General features: G+C 41.4%; 1 protein-coding gene across 1 annotated transcript in view; it reads right to left on the minus strand.

Moving 5' to 3' along the window:
* Positions 1-19,007, minus strand: part of SH3RF3 (SH3 domain containing ring finger 3) — a 250,917-nt gene that overhangs the window by 53,389 nt on the left and 178,521 nt on the right. The window contains exon 4 of the mRNA XM_027889651.1: positions 8,763-9,131. Coding sequence (XP_027745452.1) covers positions 8,763-9,131 — 369 coding nt within the window. The remainder of the gene's footprint in view (positions 1-8,762; positions 9,132-19,007) is intronic.

Genomic DNA, 19,007 nt, shown 5'->3' on the forward strand with positions numbered 1-19,007 from the left:
ATGTCTCTGACAGCCAGGTTTTTAAGAGGCATGTAGGCACATATTGATAAAAACAGGCACCTTGCAGAGTTTTCTCAGGGAGGCATTAAGTACTTCACTGCCTGATTCTCATGGATTTTACTGCAATTTAAGTAATAGGAGTCACTTCTGAAAATACCATTTGGTGCCCTTCTCTATCCTTATGAGCCTCTAATGCCTTTAGACATTTTACCTTTGGATTTCTAGACGTGACCTGCTGGGTAATCACATGTAGCACACCTCCTGATTAGGAGGCCATTTACTCTAATTGTGGCATGCCGTTTTCTGATCTAGACACTGCCAGCTCTGATCTCAATTACTTAGGCCACTGAACAGCCAAATCTGACTTCTTCACGCTCCCTCTTCTACCTGACATCCTCCAAGCACCACTTACCACTGCTGATGTTTCCAGCTCAACAGCAACACCTCTTCCATGGGACAGTACAGGCCCAGCTGCCAGACAGCAGGGAAAAGCATGCTGAAAACCACCTCCGGCTCCCTCTGCACCAATTTCTGCTTCTTTGTGACCATTGGTAGCACAGCAACTTCACCTGTACTGCCAAAGGCTAAATCTTGAGTTAAACTCCCAGACTATACACCCAGGCACAGTGATACTCCATAACAGGTATCTCACTCCCAGCTCATGCTGTGCTGTTTGTTTTCATCACCAACTACTCTCGTGTAGTAGGTGATTATGACTATCCATGAGCATAGTAATATAAAAGGACTTTTTGCTTTTTTCCTGTAAACACAAGAACTTCCTTATGACCACTGAAACACAAATCTCCCCAAAATATTACTGACAAGCCCAGAAAGACCAGGAAATTAAAGGTAACAACCACTTATCTGGGCTGAAACATCATGTCAAATTCATTCCCTTTCTCTCTTCCCATCCACATGTCTGTGAAAGCATAAGAATTACTAGTTTGCACTTCCAGCATAAATCATCTTATTCTTTCTCTTGTATATTTACCTTCAATTTTCACCAGTACTTTAAGGCCACATTTGTGGTTTAATTTGAAAAGACATAGTGCCTGTAGGGATAAGTGAAGAGCCTTGCAAAAGCAAAGGACTCAGTCTCTGTGGAGAATAGAAGTCAGAAGTACAATGATATTGCAGGTTGTAGTAGCCTTCAGTGAAAAATAATTGTTGCTGCTATCAGATGAAAGTTCTTATCATCTAGAAAATCACCAACCAGAAATTCAGTTTTGACTTCAAAGAAAATTCAGCACTGTCTCACCACAGGGCACTTACAACATTCATTAATTCACAGGAAAAATTCTTTTAATGTCTTGAATTCATATTTACAGCCTACTTTAAATTTCTCTTTAATATTACTTTACAATGAGAGAAAAACGCCCATTCAACTCACATAAGTTGACATACCATCCTCTGGAAATACCATAAAAAACAGGCTAATGGGCTTTAAGATTCCTGTTACTCGTTTCTCTAATTTGATGACTTCATAAAACAATGACTGTGGCAATCACTCCGGGCCTTAATGTTCCTAGAAATAATGTACTAGCACTTAATGCATGGCAGTGCCACCAAGTATTGATGAAAAGTGTTACATGCAAGTTTAAGTAGCCTCATCAAATGCTAATTGTCAAAGTGGGGGCTGAAACAGACTTACCAATTCTAGAGGAAGACTTTTTTTTTCCGTAATGGTATGTGCGTAAAAAACCAAACAAATGTGCAGGATAACAGCTGCAGCTGCATAAATAGCTGCATAAATACCCAGTTCCTTTCTGTGAAAACTGGAGCTAAATTTATATGATTTAGCATTTACTGAGGGGTTCTTACAACCTGAAAGTATCTGTGCCTGTGAAGGAAGGTGAGGCAGACTATTACGGCAGCCTGCCCTAGCCCTGATTGTTTTTGGCTTCTAATAGACCAAAAACTCCAGACCATATCTTCCCTGAGTATCTCCTAGAGCTATGCGGAGAGCTTGAGAAGTCAATTGAATTTATTTCCTGAACTTTCATTTCCACTATCTTGCAATCTAAGATGCTTGCAAGTTGGAAGAAAAAAAACCCAAACATTTTTTGTCATTTTCTTCCACAGATTTATCTGACATTACCATCCACAAAAGCACTGATTATTCTGGTTTGCAGCTTCTCAGTTCCCCTAAATGAGGACTAATTAAGCATCACGTGGATGAGCATCATGAGAATTACATTTTATTCAGCCTTGTTTCTCTCTCAGACTAACCTCTTCAGCTCTGAGTACCAGTATATAGCTCTCCATCACAAGTTTTTAAATGGGTTTATGGTAAAATAGTTTCTTGCAATTCTGGGATCAAACTACACAAAAAATCAAATGCAGAGACACAGAAAAGCTTGAAGTGAAAGTTTGACCTGTAAAAGATGTTAATTTAGTCCCACATTCATTATTATCCTTTTGATAACTGCACAACAAACTCATCAGGATCCTGTGCAATGCCTCCTGTAGGATGTTCCCCTCCACGGAGAAAATAGTGGTAAACAAATAAACAAAACCCCCAAGCAAACAAAAAGGGGAAAATACGCACTTAGTAATTTCTCCTCAAATGTCGTGTGTTTTAACATAGTGTATGCCAGATAGACAGGATTTGGTGGTAAAGTGTAAATACCATGACATTGTCTCACTAGCTCTTGAGGCTTCCAATCCAGTAGTTGACTGGCAGGCAGTGTAAAGCCTCAGGATTAGCTGTGGGGAAAAAATTATTTCAGTGGCAAAATGTTTTTGGGTCACTAAACTGAGGAGCATCTGGAAAAAAAATATATTGTTTTTGTGTTACAGGCAATGGGATTTCATGTACAGTTGAATAACCCATCTAAAGCACAACCTTCTCTTCCTAGATCCTGTAAAAAGTCAGGTTTTGTGGTTCTTGAAAAATCTTTCAAAATATATTTGTGATGAGGCACATTATAGGATAAAGAGAAGACACTGTCTCTAAACTGGTAGTTTCCGAAAGGCAATTTTGCTTTGACCTGGATTCCCAGCAGCTTATGTAATCAGTCCATAGATTGAGTCAGCTCATGTGTCTCATCTGCAACAGTTTTGAAAAAGAATGCAATATATCTCAATATGCACAGTGTGTTCAGAGACCTATTAGTATCAAAAAAACCCACAAAAAACCACAGTAGCTTACATTCCTGCCCTGCCTAAAACTTTCTGTTTAAAAAAACTCCTTCTACCTACAAATCCCCCCCCCCCCACAAATGAAATGAAGTTATTTAAAACAGCCAGTGTCTGGAACCAATTATAAATAACTTTGAGTAGAATTGGGAATGTACAAAGGCAATGAATTAGTTTAGGTTAGACTTTACCGACATCCCCTACGCATTTTTCATGACATATTTTTATCTAAATGACAGAAAGACAAGTTGGACCAATATTACTTTTTTATGCCATTTTGACTGCTGCAGACTCCTAAAGTAGCTGCCCTTGGTTTCACCTGTCTCACTCTCATTAATGGATGTCCAGTCAGTTGTCATTCACAGCCAGCAGCAGAGCAGGTTAGATTGAATTTGGACTCCAGGCCAAAGCTGAAAAATACCTGAATTTGTCTTATTTTCCCAGAGCCTGTTGTGCACTTGAAAATTCAAGGTTCATTTTTAGTCTCTGGATTTTAGGTATAATCTGTATGCTTCTCATGGTCAGCACATTTAGGTTATCAGCCAAGGCTCAACCAGAGTTCTGCTATTACATTTTCTCAGCTAAAATTCAGCACTTCTAAATAAGTGATAAGGACACACATTCAAATGATTTATATAGGAAGACACTTCAAGGAACATTTTTCATTTCAAATACTGTCACTCTTTGGGACTAGGAGCGTGCAAGACATTGTTCTCAGCTTTTCCTGAACATGTGTCCTCTGGCTGGGAGCTTGTACTAATACTTGAAGATACAAATTGACTTCTTGTGCATGGTGATCAGTTGTTTAAAACATTCACAGAAGTTTCTTCTGGGGGGAGGATCCTTTCTTCCTCACTCAGCTGTTACCCTGGTGTGCACACAGCCATTCTTCATTATTCATGAGATGTATTTTCTGTTAAAATCCAGGGGATTTGGAGCAGTACTGACCTATGACCTTTTCAACTAGCAGGGGCGAATAATTCATGAGGGGTGAAAATGGAAGCAAGACAAGCCATCTGAGGTCCAGGCACAATTACTTTCCAGAGGGACCTTGCTTGCTCCCCAGGGAGTCTCAGTTGCGAACCGCTCCTCTGCACCTGTAACCTAATTCAGCTTCAGCTCCATCACAGGCTTGCAGCACTACTTATATCTTCAATAAAAATCCATTTTGCCAGTATGATAGGACATTCTGCATGATGGACAGACACTGTTACCTTTCAGATGGAGATCTTATGTTTAATGAGCGATGCTCAGCATGCAGCAAGAAGCATACAAGCAAATTCTGTTGCAGAAAAAATTAGGATTCCAGCATTGCCTCTTTGAAATTAAATGCTGTGTATCCTGGCTGTTGTGGAATTCCAGACACTATTTTATCCAGCTGAGGTGACTTGAAGTTGATTCTTCTACCTTTCGAGCATCCCTAAGTTTGAAGTCTGTAAAGATGTTTTTTAAGACTATCATTCATTTCAAAATGCATCCTGGCTTTTGGGAAACAGCTGAGTTGGTTCTGCTTAAAGAACAATGAACGTATTATGGATGGCCCGTAGTCTTCAATTATTAAATAATATGCAAAAGTGCTTTCAAAACGTGATTTCACAGCCTGGTCTGTATGTCAGTGCTCAACATACAGAAATCTGTGCTCTCCTGGAGAAGCAGGGGGCTTATAACAGTCTAACAATTCATAAAAACAAAAAACATGTTAGCTCGGTGTGGAAGTCTGGTTTCAATTCACAAAAATTGACAAAAGCCACAGGAATAAAGTACTATGCATGAAATCACTTCTAAGGGGTGCAATATATGCCACATTTATGGAAACATGTAAAATTCGCACCTAAATTTTAAGTTCCTGCAATAAGAAGCCCTAGATGTCTCTGTTTCTTCTCATGTCAGCAGAGAGAAAGTAGGTGCTCCAGATGTGGGTGCCTCAGGTCTATAACGAAAATGGGTGGTTGTTTTGAGGAGGCTGTTTTGCTGGGCACCAGCTGGTTGCCTTCAGGTAGGAGACTGGAGGTCATTCAAAAACTCCTGTAATTGAATTCTGCTTATTCAAAGGACAGGCTATAGGAAAACTGTGTGGAACTTTTTCAGAATGTAGAATCCCCCTGCAAGCTAAATATCAATCCTGATATCATCCAGAGAAATTCATACCTACTAAACTGAACAAAATTCCTTTATTTCTTTTTATGAAGAGATCTATTAAATAAACAAGGAAAAATTGCCTGGAAATTTCAAGGACACGATATAAAGACACAATAAACCAAATTTACATTCTAATTTTAAAAGTAAAGACATAAATATGCTAGGTAGTCCGTACTGAAACCATAAATTTGTTGTTTCCCCTACAAGAAATAAGCGTTGGCTGAATTTGCTGTTGCAAATTAGCAAGGGCCTGAGATGGTTACAGAGAGAACCACTCAAAGGCTGTGACAATGACTTGCAGGGCAGAGAGGTTCCTCTTCAAGTGAGGAAAGAAAAGGTGAGACATTTTCCTGCAGCAGAGCTCACTGGTGAGTTTGGCAGCTACATGCACATTCTTTGTACCAACCTGCCCATGCTCTCAGCAACACCTGAGCACTTCCAGAGCAGCAGTTGAATCAGTTTGCAAATTTGTCAAGACATCAAACCCTGAACAACATGTACAGGGCATTTACCTTAAAAATGCCAAGTGCATTTTAGAGCAAAATGATCTGAAGATAAGATTCTCGCTGCCCTGAATGCCTTGATGTAAGAGCTCATGGGGCCCATTGTTTATGCTACTTTGGCTGGCATTCAGCCATGTGAATAAAAGAAAAGTGCTGAACTGATTTTCTGTCTAAGGCTGCAGCATCATTAATTGCTTTAGAGCCATGTGAGGTCTTAGCAGATGGCAGAGAAGGGACTGAATTTCTGACATTTTTAATTAAAATGTAACCTTTATTATGATGGGATTAATAGTTATATAAATATAGCTGCACATTTGGTAAGAGACAAATTCTGTATTCTTTGTAGACCTAACTAAGAAGGCTTAAAATCAGGTGAATTCATGTTGATAGCTCTTTTGATTTTATTGCTAGTCCTATGGGGTAAAGCATTTTTCTGAAGGTTGCTCCCACAGCCATAGTGAAAACTTTAGCCCCGCTTTTTTCCCCTTCAGGTCCCCATTCATAGCAAAGTTTGCAAAGGAAAATGTTTAAATCTCCCAAATTAGAAAGCAAATAGCAAGGTTCCCAAAAGCAGAGCTACGTACTTATACATGTAAATGCTACACTTGTGGTGGCAGGATCCTTGGGGCTGCAATAACACTTTTTGACAGAGGGAAACCTCTTTTCACTATAAGGTTGATCTGAAACACCAAGGCTCTTTTTCCCCTCGCTGGATTTTGGCCAAGATGGTTTTGGCCAGCACTGATAGAGGCATGTGCTCAGCTGCCTTGTCTGCAAACTGGCTCTATGCCCTGAGGCAGAACCCCTCCCCAAATCTGTTCCTGCCATGGGCACACGTGTGACTTCATTATACCCCAGCCCTAGCTGAGCTTCTGACCATGACACCAATTACATGTCTTCCCATCTGCTGCAACAGACCCAACCAACATTCCTGCAGGCTGGATTTCAATAATCATAACTTGTTACCAGGAACCTGAGGCCCTTGTCCTCTACCACTTGTGTGCAAATGCCACAGCGGTTTAAGAAGTGAGTGGGAGTTTGCCTCCCAGTTGTTCTGTTAAAGCAGGAGAGAATAATCAAGGCACTTCTTGTTTCATGGTCTAATTTTTGTGGTTTACTAGCTCAGAATGAGTCTTCACATGACGAGCAAAGGGGTTGTGTAGTGTTTCTCTTGACTAGCACAAGAACAGAAAAGCCACTGTCTGTCACATCTCTGTAAAGTCCAAATGTGTCACTCTGAGTGCCAAAAACCTGTGTGTCATTTACTTGACATGTTTGGGACCCTCACTCATGTCTAGTGCTTGTGCTGCTTCACAGATGTCAAAGTATATCTTGGTACACTTGCTGCTTTGTGTAGGGGCCATATCCTCACCTTCACCCTCCTGCTGAAGGCTGAAAGGAGGGGGAAGGCCTTACAGCACAGAAACACTGCCTGGAAAAGGCATGTGGAAGAAAATTAGTGCATTTACAAGTTGGACTGAGCTGTCTCTCTGGCTCCTGCGTATGGATGGGCAATGGAGGGAGATGAGCAGCTGAGGCAGGAGCAGAGGGTGTGTGCATTGTGGCAGTGTCCTCTCAGTATGCTTTTTTGGCTGGCCCTGTGGCACACATGGCATGCATGCAGGCACCCTGCCTTCCCCAGTGTCCTTGCAACTGCACTGCAGAGGCCTGGCAACTAATGTCATGTGTTGCAGCAGAGCACAGCCATCAGGAGTGACCCCACAGTCTGGTGCACCACATCAGCCTCACAGGGGAGACCCACCAACACTGCAGATGGACATAAACAGGCAATTTCTGTCCCAGACAGTCTCTACAGTTTGCTGCTTGTCCCTTGTCCAGCTGCCTACATGCATACCAGCATGGGCAGCGGTTGTAGCATGGATCTCTTCCTGCTCCAAGCTGCTACAGGGATGCAAGCGATCCATGTTTGTCCCTTTACGGGGATGTGGATGTGAGGGGTCAGAAGGCACAGCCAGGAAGAGGAAAAGGGCAATGATGGCTTTTTTTCAGCAGGGAAATGATGGGTGGGAAGACCCTGCCATGCTTAGGTTATCTTGGTGCTAACAAGCAGAGCAGACCATGAGGAGCTGATCTGTAGAGTGAATGTGTGTCTGCTAATCTGCACACCAAATGTGCGGATGACTGAGCACCAGACATCAGATGAAGGCTGAGGTAGAAGAGTTTTGGGACTGTAATTATTCTCCCTTCTACACCTTCAAACTGCAAATTTGCACTTGGATTCCCTTATCCACAGAAACAGCAGGAAATTGCAAGTGGTTTCAGTATATTCCTGGTGAGTTTGGCTCCTGTTTCTACCAGCCCTCAGAAGCTCCTTTTGGGATCTGTGAGGACATCCAGAAGGATGCTCCTTTACACTTTCCTTTGAGAGGGGGAAGGATGGAGAGCACCGCACCCTTAGTATGTGTGATGGTTTAAAAATTCTTTGGGTGTTTCTGAACAGCAGCTTCTTGCTGGGTACAACACTTGTCAAAGTACGGCACATTTGCTCATCCTCCAACAATCTGTATGGAAGTAATTATTCCAAAACTCTTTTTTATCCCCGATGTGTGAATTTCATACTGACATTGCTACCCTGCAGGGTAACAGATACATTCAGGGTAATGGAATCACTCAAAATTACTCCTTTCTACAACAGAAACTGATGCAACATAAGCTGTATTACTTCAAACAAACCGTAGGATTACTTTTTGTTTTTAAAAGTGTTGCATTATTGTGAATACAATTTGGCTTTATCCTCCAACTCCTGAGTGCCTCAAATTTGGCTTTATCCTTCATCTCCTGATTGCCTCCAGCCTGCCCATCGGTTAACACAAGGATGGGAACGCAGATGCCAAGTGCTGTCACATGAGGATGACAGCACCGTGTGACTGCTTCGTGCAAGGTTCAGCCATTTTGAAAGAGGCGATGCAATGGTGTGACATCTGCTAAGGATGCCCAAAGCCCACCTCCACCCCACCTTACCTGGGCTGGGGCACTGGAGGAGAGGTGAGTGAGGTCCCCGATCCTGGCAGCCGCCCGTGGGTCGCTGGAGCTGATGAGAACGGGGGCGCTGATCTCCATGGAGTGCCGGTTGCTGGCGGCCTGGGAGGACTTGTGTGTCATGCTGAGGGCGGTGAAGGAGTGGCGCTTCTTGGCGTTCTTCTTGCCTTCCACCTGCCGCTGGGCCGCCCCAGCTGCCCCAGCACCGGCCAGCGTGGAGCACGGCCCCAGGCCCACCGCTGCCGCCGCCGCCACTGCCACCGGCTCTGTCGCCAGCGACATGTCACAGCCAGAGGCTGCAGCCGAGCACGTCTTGTCCATCTCCATGAGCTGCTTGGCCGATTCATTCAGCTGTGTGGGGAAGAAAACAGAAAGATAAAAAAGGAGTTGTAGAGAGTCATAAAGTCCCTCCAGAGGAGAAAAGGAGGCTCAGAGGGGACCTTATCATTCTCTACAACTACTTGAAAGGAGGTTGAAGTGAGGTGGGAGTTGGTCTCTTGTCCCAGGTAAAAACTGAGAGGACAAGAGGAAATGGCCTCCAGTTGCATCAGGGGAGGTTTAGATTGGAGATTAGCAATAATCTCTTCACTGAAATGGTTGCCAAGCACTGGAACAGGCTGCTCAGAGAAATGGTGGAATTACTGTCCCTGGAGGTATTTAAAAGACCTAAAAGACACAGCACTTCAGGGTCATGGCTTTGTGGTGGGCTTGGCAGTGCAGGACTAACAGCTGGACTGGATGGCTTTAGAAGTCTTTTCCAACCTAAACGATTCTATGAATTCATTTAATCTTATGAAGTCAGGTGAATTATTTCCATCCACTTGTTAATGCTGGGAAAATCAAAAGAGAGGTAGACTAGAACTAGGCACCATAAATTGGTCCATATCAAGCTACGACATTTTAAAAAAATGGCATTCCCCAAAATAGCTTGTCCCAGGCTGGTGATTCAGAGAGGCAGGTGCCTCTTCATCAATGTTTTGCTATTCCCGGCTCCATCATAGGCCTACGTTTAATGTTCGTCACACATGGCTTTGGTCTAGAGGTAGAGCTTCCAAATCCCTCCAGTTTCATCTCCCCGCCTCCCACTTAAGACAGGTTATCCAAATGCAGATGCAAACTGTAGACATTTTTCCCAGCTGTATCACCTAAGCTGTGGAAGAGCTTAATGGCCACCAGAAGATTTGCTCAGGGTCCAACTTGAAAAAGTAGTCTCATCAGTCCTCTTGACTTGGCCTACAGCCCAGGGAGACTGCAGAGCATCAGGACATCAGACCAGGTTTCAGCCCACCGTTCCTCATCCAATCCACATTCATGGATAACCTTGTGTTTCTAAATGCCAGAGGCATGCTGGGTGGCACAACCCTGTCACTGAAGCATCAGAACTCCTTGCCTCCATAACTCCTACAGAACAGCTACACCTTACAGAGCTGGAGCTCACAGGAATGCTACACTGATGATACATGAAGTACACTCTGAAGTCAGTAGTGCTTTCTGCACAGCACTCATTGCCAATACATCTTCCCTCAAGGGGTGTTAATAGCTGAGGGAAAATGCCACATTTTGCCAACAGACCTTTATATTAAACTAGGATGCACCAAAATATGTTTGCATTTATTGAATAAAAACAACAGATGAAAAAGGGAGACATAGCTCATGCACATGTGCTTTTGCTTTCACTGCTATTTTGACACCCACAAAAAACAGAGGTGTATGTAATACTATTCTGGACCAAAACCAGGCTATTTTTTTTTTCTATAACAACTTCTATGAATTATGGCAGCATCCAAGAAACTCAAATGAGGACAAGGTCTTCTGAGGCTCTAAATAAATAAACAAAAAAAGAATAGTTGCTGCTCCAAGCCAATTTAGAAACCTAACACAAGTGAAAATAAAAGGGAAAAAGTGAGGGATGAGAAAGATGACAATAGAAATGTTCAGTTAAACAAACGTGTAATTGAGTAGCTTTTATAACTCCCAACCACTGTCACCATGCTGTAAATAAAAGAAATAGATTACTGCTAACCTTAAGCCAATCCTCTTAAGTTTGAAAACGCTTCTGACTCCATGAGAACTCATTCTCAGTAACAGGCAAAAATCACACTAGCACCTAGAAAGTGCAGGATCAAGTGTATCAACTTGCAGGATCCTTCATTCAGTGACAGCTTCCATCAAGTCAACCAAGAGCCTCCAATTAGTGATGCTCCACTCCTATCAGAGCTGCTGGGAGTCCTGCAACCATTCAATTAGCAAGTAATTTTCCCAGCTGCACTCTTCAACTTGAGACCATGCTTAAGGCCAGTGTAGTGCACTGCACCTGCCAATTTTTGCCAATAACAGCTGATCCTATTTCAGATTCTTCAAAAATGTCCATTATTTCCCACTTCATCATGCTTTAAATTGGTACAACCTAATATTTGCCAGCAGGCTCCAAGTTGCAAGGAAACCAGATGGCTCCCCTCCCTTAAGTAGGTGTTACAGCTCCACTTACCCCATTGATGGAGATAGTCTAGCTGCATTACTTGAAATATTAAGGAGAGAAGGAGAAAGACATCAAATATTCATGATTCTACTACAGCAGAGGGTAAGGAAATACTTTGCCAATCAACAGTAAGCAGAAAAAGAATATATTTTAACTCTTTGACATAGAAAAAAATAGAGTTAAAAAAAAAATTCAGAACTTCTGATTTTACAACATGCTCCATGTGGACAATGAAATGCTCCAGCCCTTGATATCAAACTCTGAATCTCTTGTAAGAATTAGATTATAAATCCCACCGTTTGGAATCCAATTTAACACTGAATGTTCTTTTTAAAACAACAAAATCCATTACTTTTTTGTTCAAAGTAGCACCTAGTGAAAATGTCAGTAAGAGAGCTCTGTATTGATATAAACAAAAGTCATTCTCAATATCAGTAGAAGATTAAAGACAAAAAGAAAACCCCTGCCCAAAAAGTCAAAATAATGAACTTTTGGGAATGTCAGAGTCTTCCAAAATACTGGGAAAAAATTATTTTGATCTGTCAAGATAAAAAATGCTTTATAGCTTTACAACTTTATTTTTGTAAAGAACTGTTTTTAAACAGCTTTGCCCATAGATGATGGAAAGTACTTCCCAAATAGGCTATGAATACCAGAGAAAAGTCTGCTTCCTACTTTGTAAAAGCAAACAGTGCTGTCTCTTCAGAAAAAAAAACCCTTTTAGAAACTCTTTTATAAACATAAACATGATTGCAAATTTCTTATTTTAAACTCTGAGTATGTAAACAAGCATTGCTTTCTGGTGTCTGTCATCTGATCTTCAGGCAGATTTGCTTCCAGATGAGAAGCTTAGTGGAAAGTTCTGACCCACAGCCAGTGTCAGGAATTTGACATTTCTGGAAGTCTGTAGCTCTTATGACAACCTCTGATACCAGAACTCAACTTTCTAGTCATTTTTTATCCCTTCTCTAGAAAAAAACTATATTTGAAATTCTAGTCCTGTTAAGCCCAAATTGTAAAATGCCCTTGAGACTGCAGGTAGACTGATTTTGCCCCGAATCCATTCTTTAAAAAGGGTATGTCCTAGAAAACTTGGCGCGTGATTTAGAGAGATAAGGCTTGGATTTGATTGCCAAACCAGTCAAACACTGCCAACAGCCCTGCAATCCTGTCTAGGAATGCAAAATCTTGCAAGGGTAAGCCATTTAATATCTGAGGGGCCTTACCACGCAAGAGAGGCAATGAAATGGTGCAGTAAAACTGTCCACGGGGTCTCAGTAACTACTGACTGTGAGTCCTGCACACTGAGATAAGGATGCACCAGTCTCAGTTCATAGAGTTACTGTGCCTGTTTCTTGGGAAGTCCTTTCCAAGTTGTGAGGAATCATACTGGAGACAGCTCCAGCTCATCTGGTTTTGAGAGCGAAAAAGTGTGTGAGTGGACACCTCTGTGCACAGAGCCTTGTTCACCTCCAAACAACCTTTTCCCACAAGGGGAGTAGTAATCACATGCTGTTGATCAGAAATTTGCTGATCTTGATCAGAACGCCACATTGTAATCCCTGCCACAATGCAAGCTGTCATGACTTTAGCATCCAGCCAGACAGCCCATGTAATTTGAACTAAGGGAGAGGGTTTTTTTCTTCTGCTGCGTTTTAGATATGACTATTTTAGATACTCTACTTGAGACACATAAGTGACAAAGGTACAAATATTAAGCTACCTCCCTTGGGACTTCTCCACTGCCCAAATGATTTTTTATTAGCCTATAGGTAAACCTATTTTTTTCTGCAGAATGCATTATGGTGTCTTTCTCTTGGTCTCTGTTGCACATGCTTGCACAAGTGCATATACACACGTACACCACAGTTCACCCCAGTTCCTGATACATGTGGGTTTAAAAGGGACCACCTGTAAAGGGTTTCAACATATTTCTCCCTTAAGGATAAAGAGGTGCAGGAGAGAAATGGTCATCTGCACTGGCTATCCCCATATAGGACCAAATATGCCCTTTATATCCCAATGTGATTTAACAAACTCTAGTGTCAAGGGGCAGCATCATGCACTAAGGAAAATCTACTTCTTGTCCAGTGTGGGTGATAAATAATTCTAAATTTAGAACAAATAACAAAATATTATCTTGGAATTTATTGTTATTAGCATGGAACAAGATAGAAGAATGGGAAATTTAGGTCAGATTTAAATAATTAACCTTTACTGCATCTCCCTTGACAAATATGCCTGTGCATTTACTAATCCATGTTAGTGGCAAAATTATTCTACCTCAGCTTAGACTCCTAAGGGACACTTTGATACACTGTGGTCACCACAATAGCTCCTGGGTTGTTTCATTTAAATGACAGTGCTGTCTTCTGTAAGACGGAGGACATGAAGTCTTGTTCTGCTATTGAATACTCTCAGCTTTCTAATCATTTAGGTCTGGATAAGGGATTAATTTCTGACTGGCATCTGACCTGCCAAAGAGAGGACCTCGCTCTGTGGCTTACCAACACACTTGAGCACATACTTGATAATGTGCAGACCAAAGTGTTACCAATGAGACTTAAAATGTCACTGTTTTCTGAACAAGGAAGGATAGACTAAATCCTCAGTTTAACACAAATGCTTCACTGTTTTGATAAACTTGAGCCAGTTTGAACCAGAAAGCAGAGTTTATTAAGACTTTCAGGAAGACAATGCTTCATGTGCTACGTAAACTTTCTCCTTCTGTCTTCATGGAAACTATTAGCTAAAGAATGGTGCCATTCAAATACAGTTATTGTATCAGAAATATGTTACTTCAGATCCCTTTTTGAAAGTGAGAAGTGTCAAAACCTCACCAATCATTACATGCCTAATACAAAAAAGTAAATTGGTAAAAAAAAAATGCTCAAGTTTTTGAGCAGAGCAGAAATGAAAATTAAAATTATTAATAAAACATCTTCACAATGTCCTGAAAGACTGAAAATATTTTCACCTAGGGACTGCTGATTTTTATACTTCAGGGTTCATAAATATTGAGAAGATCATGTACATCCCTATTTTATGCCTTGTGGAAACTTTGGCAACTTGAAATTCCATATCTGATTTTGTGATTAAAATAAACAGTCTGAATTTATTACTGCATTTTAACTTCAGAATAGTTACTTGGAGGAAATACTAAGTTCTTATGCCCTCATTAAACTAGTTTTGCTAGTATTATAATTTATGTTCTGAAGCACAGTGAGGTTATTAAGTAACTAAGGGTATAACTGTACAAGATTCTCCTGTCTCTGCTGGGTCCCTGAGAGGACTGCATCTGTAAAAGCAGTTTCATCCCCAAAAAGCAGCATTTCAGAAAGCTTTTCCTTGCTGTTATCCCCACTGGCAAATGCAGGATACAGCCCTTCTTCTTCTGTAGCCAAGTAACAAAACAGACTTTGACTCAAAAGGACAGTGGGAGAAAGTACATAATACTTTACCTAATACTTCAGATGTTCATCGGTAAGTTAGTATAGTGGACACACAGTGATTCCAAGAGCTTACTAATGGGAGTTGTGCCAAAGGTTCTTCAGCCAAGTCATATTGAATTCATCTACCATTTTCATCTTTATTATGTTTTATTAATTCAGATTTAACAGTGTTTAGAGAAAGCCTTCAAAGTTCTCCATGGACAGTTTAAATTCATTTGGCAAAACCTATAAAATTGTATCTCAAGTATACATTTAGGCACCATCTTCTAACGAAGAATAATTAGTAAGGCACAGTTTAAGAGAAAATATTATAACCAAAACAGAGCGTTATTTAATGGTTTTACATTAATCTCTACAAATCCACTATTGCCTTGTCTCATTTATTGCAAGGGAGGAACAAGCAAGTGCGGAACAGATCTTTTGCAAGTGGTTTACCCATCATGCAAGATAGATTTCTGAAACTCAACACTGTGATTAAGAGGAGAGTTATTCCACGCACCCAGAAAACACAAGAAGCACAGAACATGCGCTTGCTTGAACACTTTCACATGGAACAATGGCTGCAGAAATACTTCACTAGGGCACATGTCAAACTTATAATGTTCTGTTCCTCCAGTCGTAGGCTGAGGCATACGTCTCGTTCTCTTTTCCTAAAGCCTGTTAAATATGTCAGCATGTTCTCGAGGAAGAAAGTCCCTAAAACCATACAGCAGATAGCCTTCCTAATCAGGGTCATACACATACACAACTATGTATAGTCCAGAAAAAACAAGCCAATCATTTTTGTTTACAACAGGGCTCCTTGAAAGGCAGCAGTACTTAGCAATCCATTTCCCTGTCCTACAAGATCTTTCTCATTTAGCAGTAATGTCACTTCTAACATACTGAGAGGCTGAAGGAATGTAGCATATTAGAACAGCATGTGCTTGGACGAGCGTGTCATCATGATCTTGCAGAATGAAAATAAATGATGCGTGCAGCAGAAGTAAACACTAAGCCCTGGGTGGTGATCTGGGAATTTTTTTTCTCTCTCCTTTTTTCCAAACAGTTTTAAGAAGGAAAATGGTTTGCAGTCGTGGAGAACATGGTGAATCCCAGAAAAATGTGCAGTCTGCTACAAAGTCTGTTCGGGACCAAAGCACAGCAAGTAACCTCATGGAAACTAATGTCTAAATCACTGAGAAGAAAGAAAACAAAACTAAATGCAGTATCATTAAAATAAATGCACTCACCAAAAAGAAGTATGCTTTCTAGAGCCCTCTCCACTTCCTGAAACAATACTAGCTATCTAGCCTTCAGCTCCAAGTATGAGGACTATCTAGCTCTGATCTATCATCTCTGAATCTCTGATCTGCTGCGTATCTTCATTGTGCCTAAGGATTTCCTTTTTCTTCCTATCTGTCCCCTATGGACACCCTTTTTCATAATGAGATGCTCATGACTGCACTAAAGCTCCTTTGAAAGCAAGAAATGTATCCAAATACTGCTTTACTTGATATCAGAAAGAGTGAGAGAATCCATCCTATTTTTACTTATAAATTATTCAGAAAGCAAAATAAAAAGTGCAGTTGTGAATTCATGGTCTTGATTCTAATTCCTTTGAAGTCAGTGGCAAAACTCCAGCTGCCTTCAATGGTGGAAGGACTAGTGCCCATCTGGCACCCATTTCAGTACCAGAAGAGTCCCTGTTGAAGCTTGTGTGGATTTGACTGACAAACGGTTTTTTCATCAAAAAATGTAACTCATTGGAACTTAAGTACTTCCCAAGAACTTGCTTGTTTTGACAAGATGTCCATCACAAAACTGTTTCTCAGATGATGTCTCTCAGCTAAGACAAGAAATGAACAAGGCTAGAGTGATTTGGGAGTTCAACAGGACACTTGGACTCCCGGCTCGAAGTCCCTGTGTGAAGAAACATTAATGAAAGACTTGGAACAACAGTGCCACTTCTCAAAGAGAAAACCACCAGCTTTCTGTCTATGCTGAGTCCCCTTTGCTCTTGTTCTTGTAAAGTGGAAAACCTCTGTGACTGTGCCCCTGAGTCCAGGTGCCCACCTGCACCACTTCAGAAGATGCTGGTGCTGGCAGAAGTCTGAGCAGCCTTATGCTGGGCAACAACCTGGACAGGGGACCAAGACAGACTCAGAAGGCTTTCAGAAGCAGTTCAGATGATGTCCTCATGCTTCACTGACACCTGGCAGCTGTACGAGCCCTGTATTGTTACAGCCAGTTACTACTGCAAGGAAGATAAGCCCTCTAAGGCAGCTTTGTGCTGAATCTAGAAACCTCTTCACTTGGGAAAACTTTCAGCCAGCTGTACCTAAAAACTTCACCATGGGCTAGGAAAGATACTGTAGATCCTGAAGCAGAGCTGTGTGGATCACAACTGAACTCTAAGCAATATCTGCAGAGCCTCAGTGTCTTCAAAAGAACCAAGTCTTGTGTTTTCAGAGTTTCCAGGCAACTTTCTACCTCCTTCCATAATGTTCCACAAGGCTACTGGTGCTATTGCTTACTCAAGGGATCCCAAAATTTTGAATTAACTGAAAACTGACATGTTAAATACCACCAACTAAGGCAGAGGATCTCTTCAGAGTTAATTCATACACCAAGCCTTGGAGTCTTAAAGCAAATGGCTTCCAAATTATGGTGTGTTACCCCAAGTAATTATAAATGGGATTGTGAACCAGGCAACATCATGCTCATGTTGTTGACGAGACCCTTGTCTCCTTGATAGCTGCACTGTGCACACATGCTACCAGACACAACATTGTGCTCATTTTCTCCTATTTGTTCCTGGAAATATAGTTCTTGAAAATACTGGTTTTGTAATGTTCAGGGTTGTGTGAAAGAAGCAACAATACCATGCCTTCTTTTAAGGAAAACACTTGTTTCCAGCTTAAGGAGACAGAAGATAAGGATGAAAGAAACAAAACACATATATTTGCTGAAGTCCTTTATGAATTTGATAACAGAAGTGTTCTGGTGGGCAATGAGAAAAAGGCCTACAAGTACCTCACACTACCAATGTTACCTGCAGAAAGCACGAAGTTGGATAAATCTGTGAAGCTCTTGGAAGCTCTTAGAATTGCAGCACAAGGAGCATGTGGGAAAGCCAAAGTAATTTTTCAAGTACTGCAAGGCTTTGCCTTCAGTGAGCAAGCAAGGAGTCTTTGTTGCGGTGATTTACAACTTCGTGTAGAATAAGAAATCTTGTGCAATTGGGGAAAATTAAGTTTTATGCGCTGCAACTGAAGATTACCTGTGGGGAATCACATACAAATAAATGCACTGTTCTCTCTATCTCTGATAAAGCAGTGAAATGAAGAATGAAAGCAAATGCCAAGAAAATGTTTTGGTTCAATTGCTTGTAAAAGGAACCAAGGTATACACACTTCAAGCAGACGTTAGCACTAAAGGGTTGTGATAAACAGCCTTTGCCCTGTGTGTGCTATATTTAGGAAAGAGACATTTTTTTTACCACATAGCATTCTGCCTGCTGCTTCCTAAATACAAGACAGAAAAAGACTGCTGAATGTGGTACAGGGTATTTGCAACAGTATAAGCTCCCATGGGGCTGTATAGACACTGTGTGCATGGAGTTCCTGCTACAGCTCGCTACAAAGCAGGGTTACTGCTTGTGGTGGAGAGTTTCTGCACCAGCTCCAGGGTCACACTGCCTGTTTCACTGGAAGCAGTGAAAATCAATGAATGGCAGCCACCTGTCGTAAAAACCACTGTGTCATCAGAGAGCTGCATCCAGGCTATGGGTTTACTGTTTGCCAGTTGGCATGATAATATGAGTCAGGACATGACGTGCTGCTGATTCAGTCAACCATTTGATGACTCCCTAGAAGGACAGTTCTGAGATGTTTCTCTGAAACAGGAGATGAGCTATGTGTGTTTGAGATGGGCATCAGCACCAGGATACATGAATTGTCCGTGTGACAGGAAGACTGGCCTCCTTACCTATGCACACAGATTAAAAAAGTTGTGCTGAGAGAGACATGACTTGACAGCCTGAAATTGTATCTCACAGTTGCCCTATCGAGTGGTTATTATGGTACAAACTCTGCTTGCAATTGCCTGTACATTTAAAGCATCTTCTTCCTGTACAGATGTGCTGATGCCTGGTACAGCAGCATGGCTCTTTTTCCTCAGTGGAAGCATTGATTTGTATTCTTTTTTACTCTATCCAGCGACCACTTACATTTTTACATGAGCTTGTCTTACCTTTGAGACCTTTATGTTTCTGTCAAACTGGTAAAAGGTGTACAATGGATTGGGACGGCATTA

Source organism: Empidonax traillii, unplaced genomic scaffold, assembly GCF_003031625.1.
Source record: "Empidonax traillii isolate 1590-97213 ecotype Southwest subspecies unplaced genomic scaffold, ASM303162v1 scaffold268:size1028579, whole genome shotgun sequence".
NCBI lineage: Eukaryota > Metazoa > Chordata > Aves > Passeriformes > Tyrannidae > Empidonax > Empidonax traillii.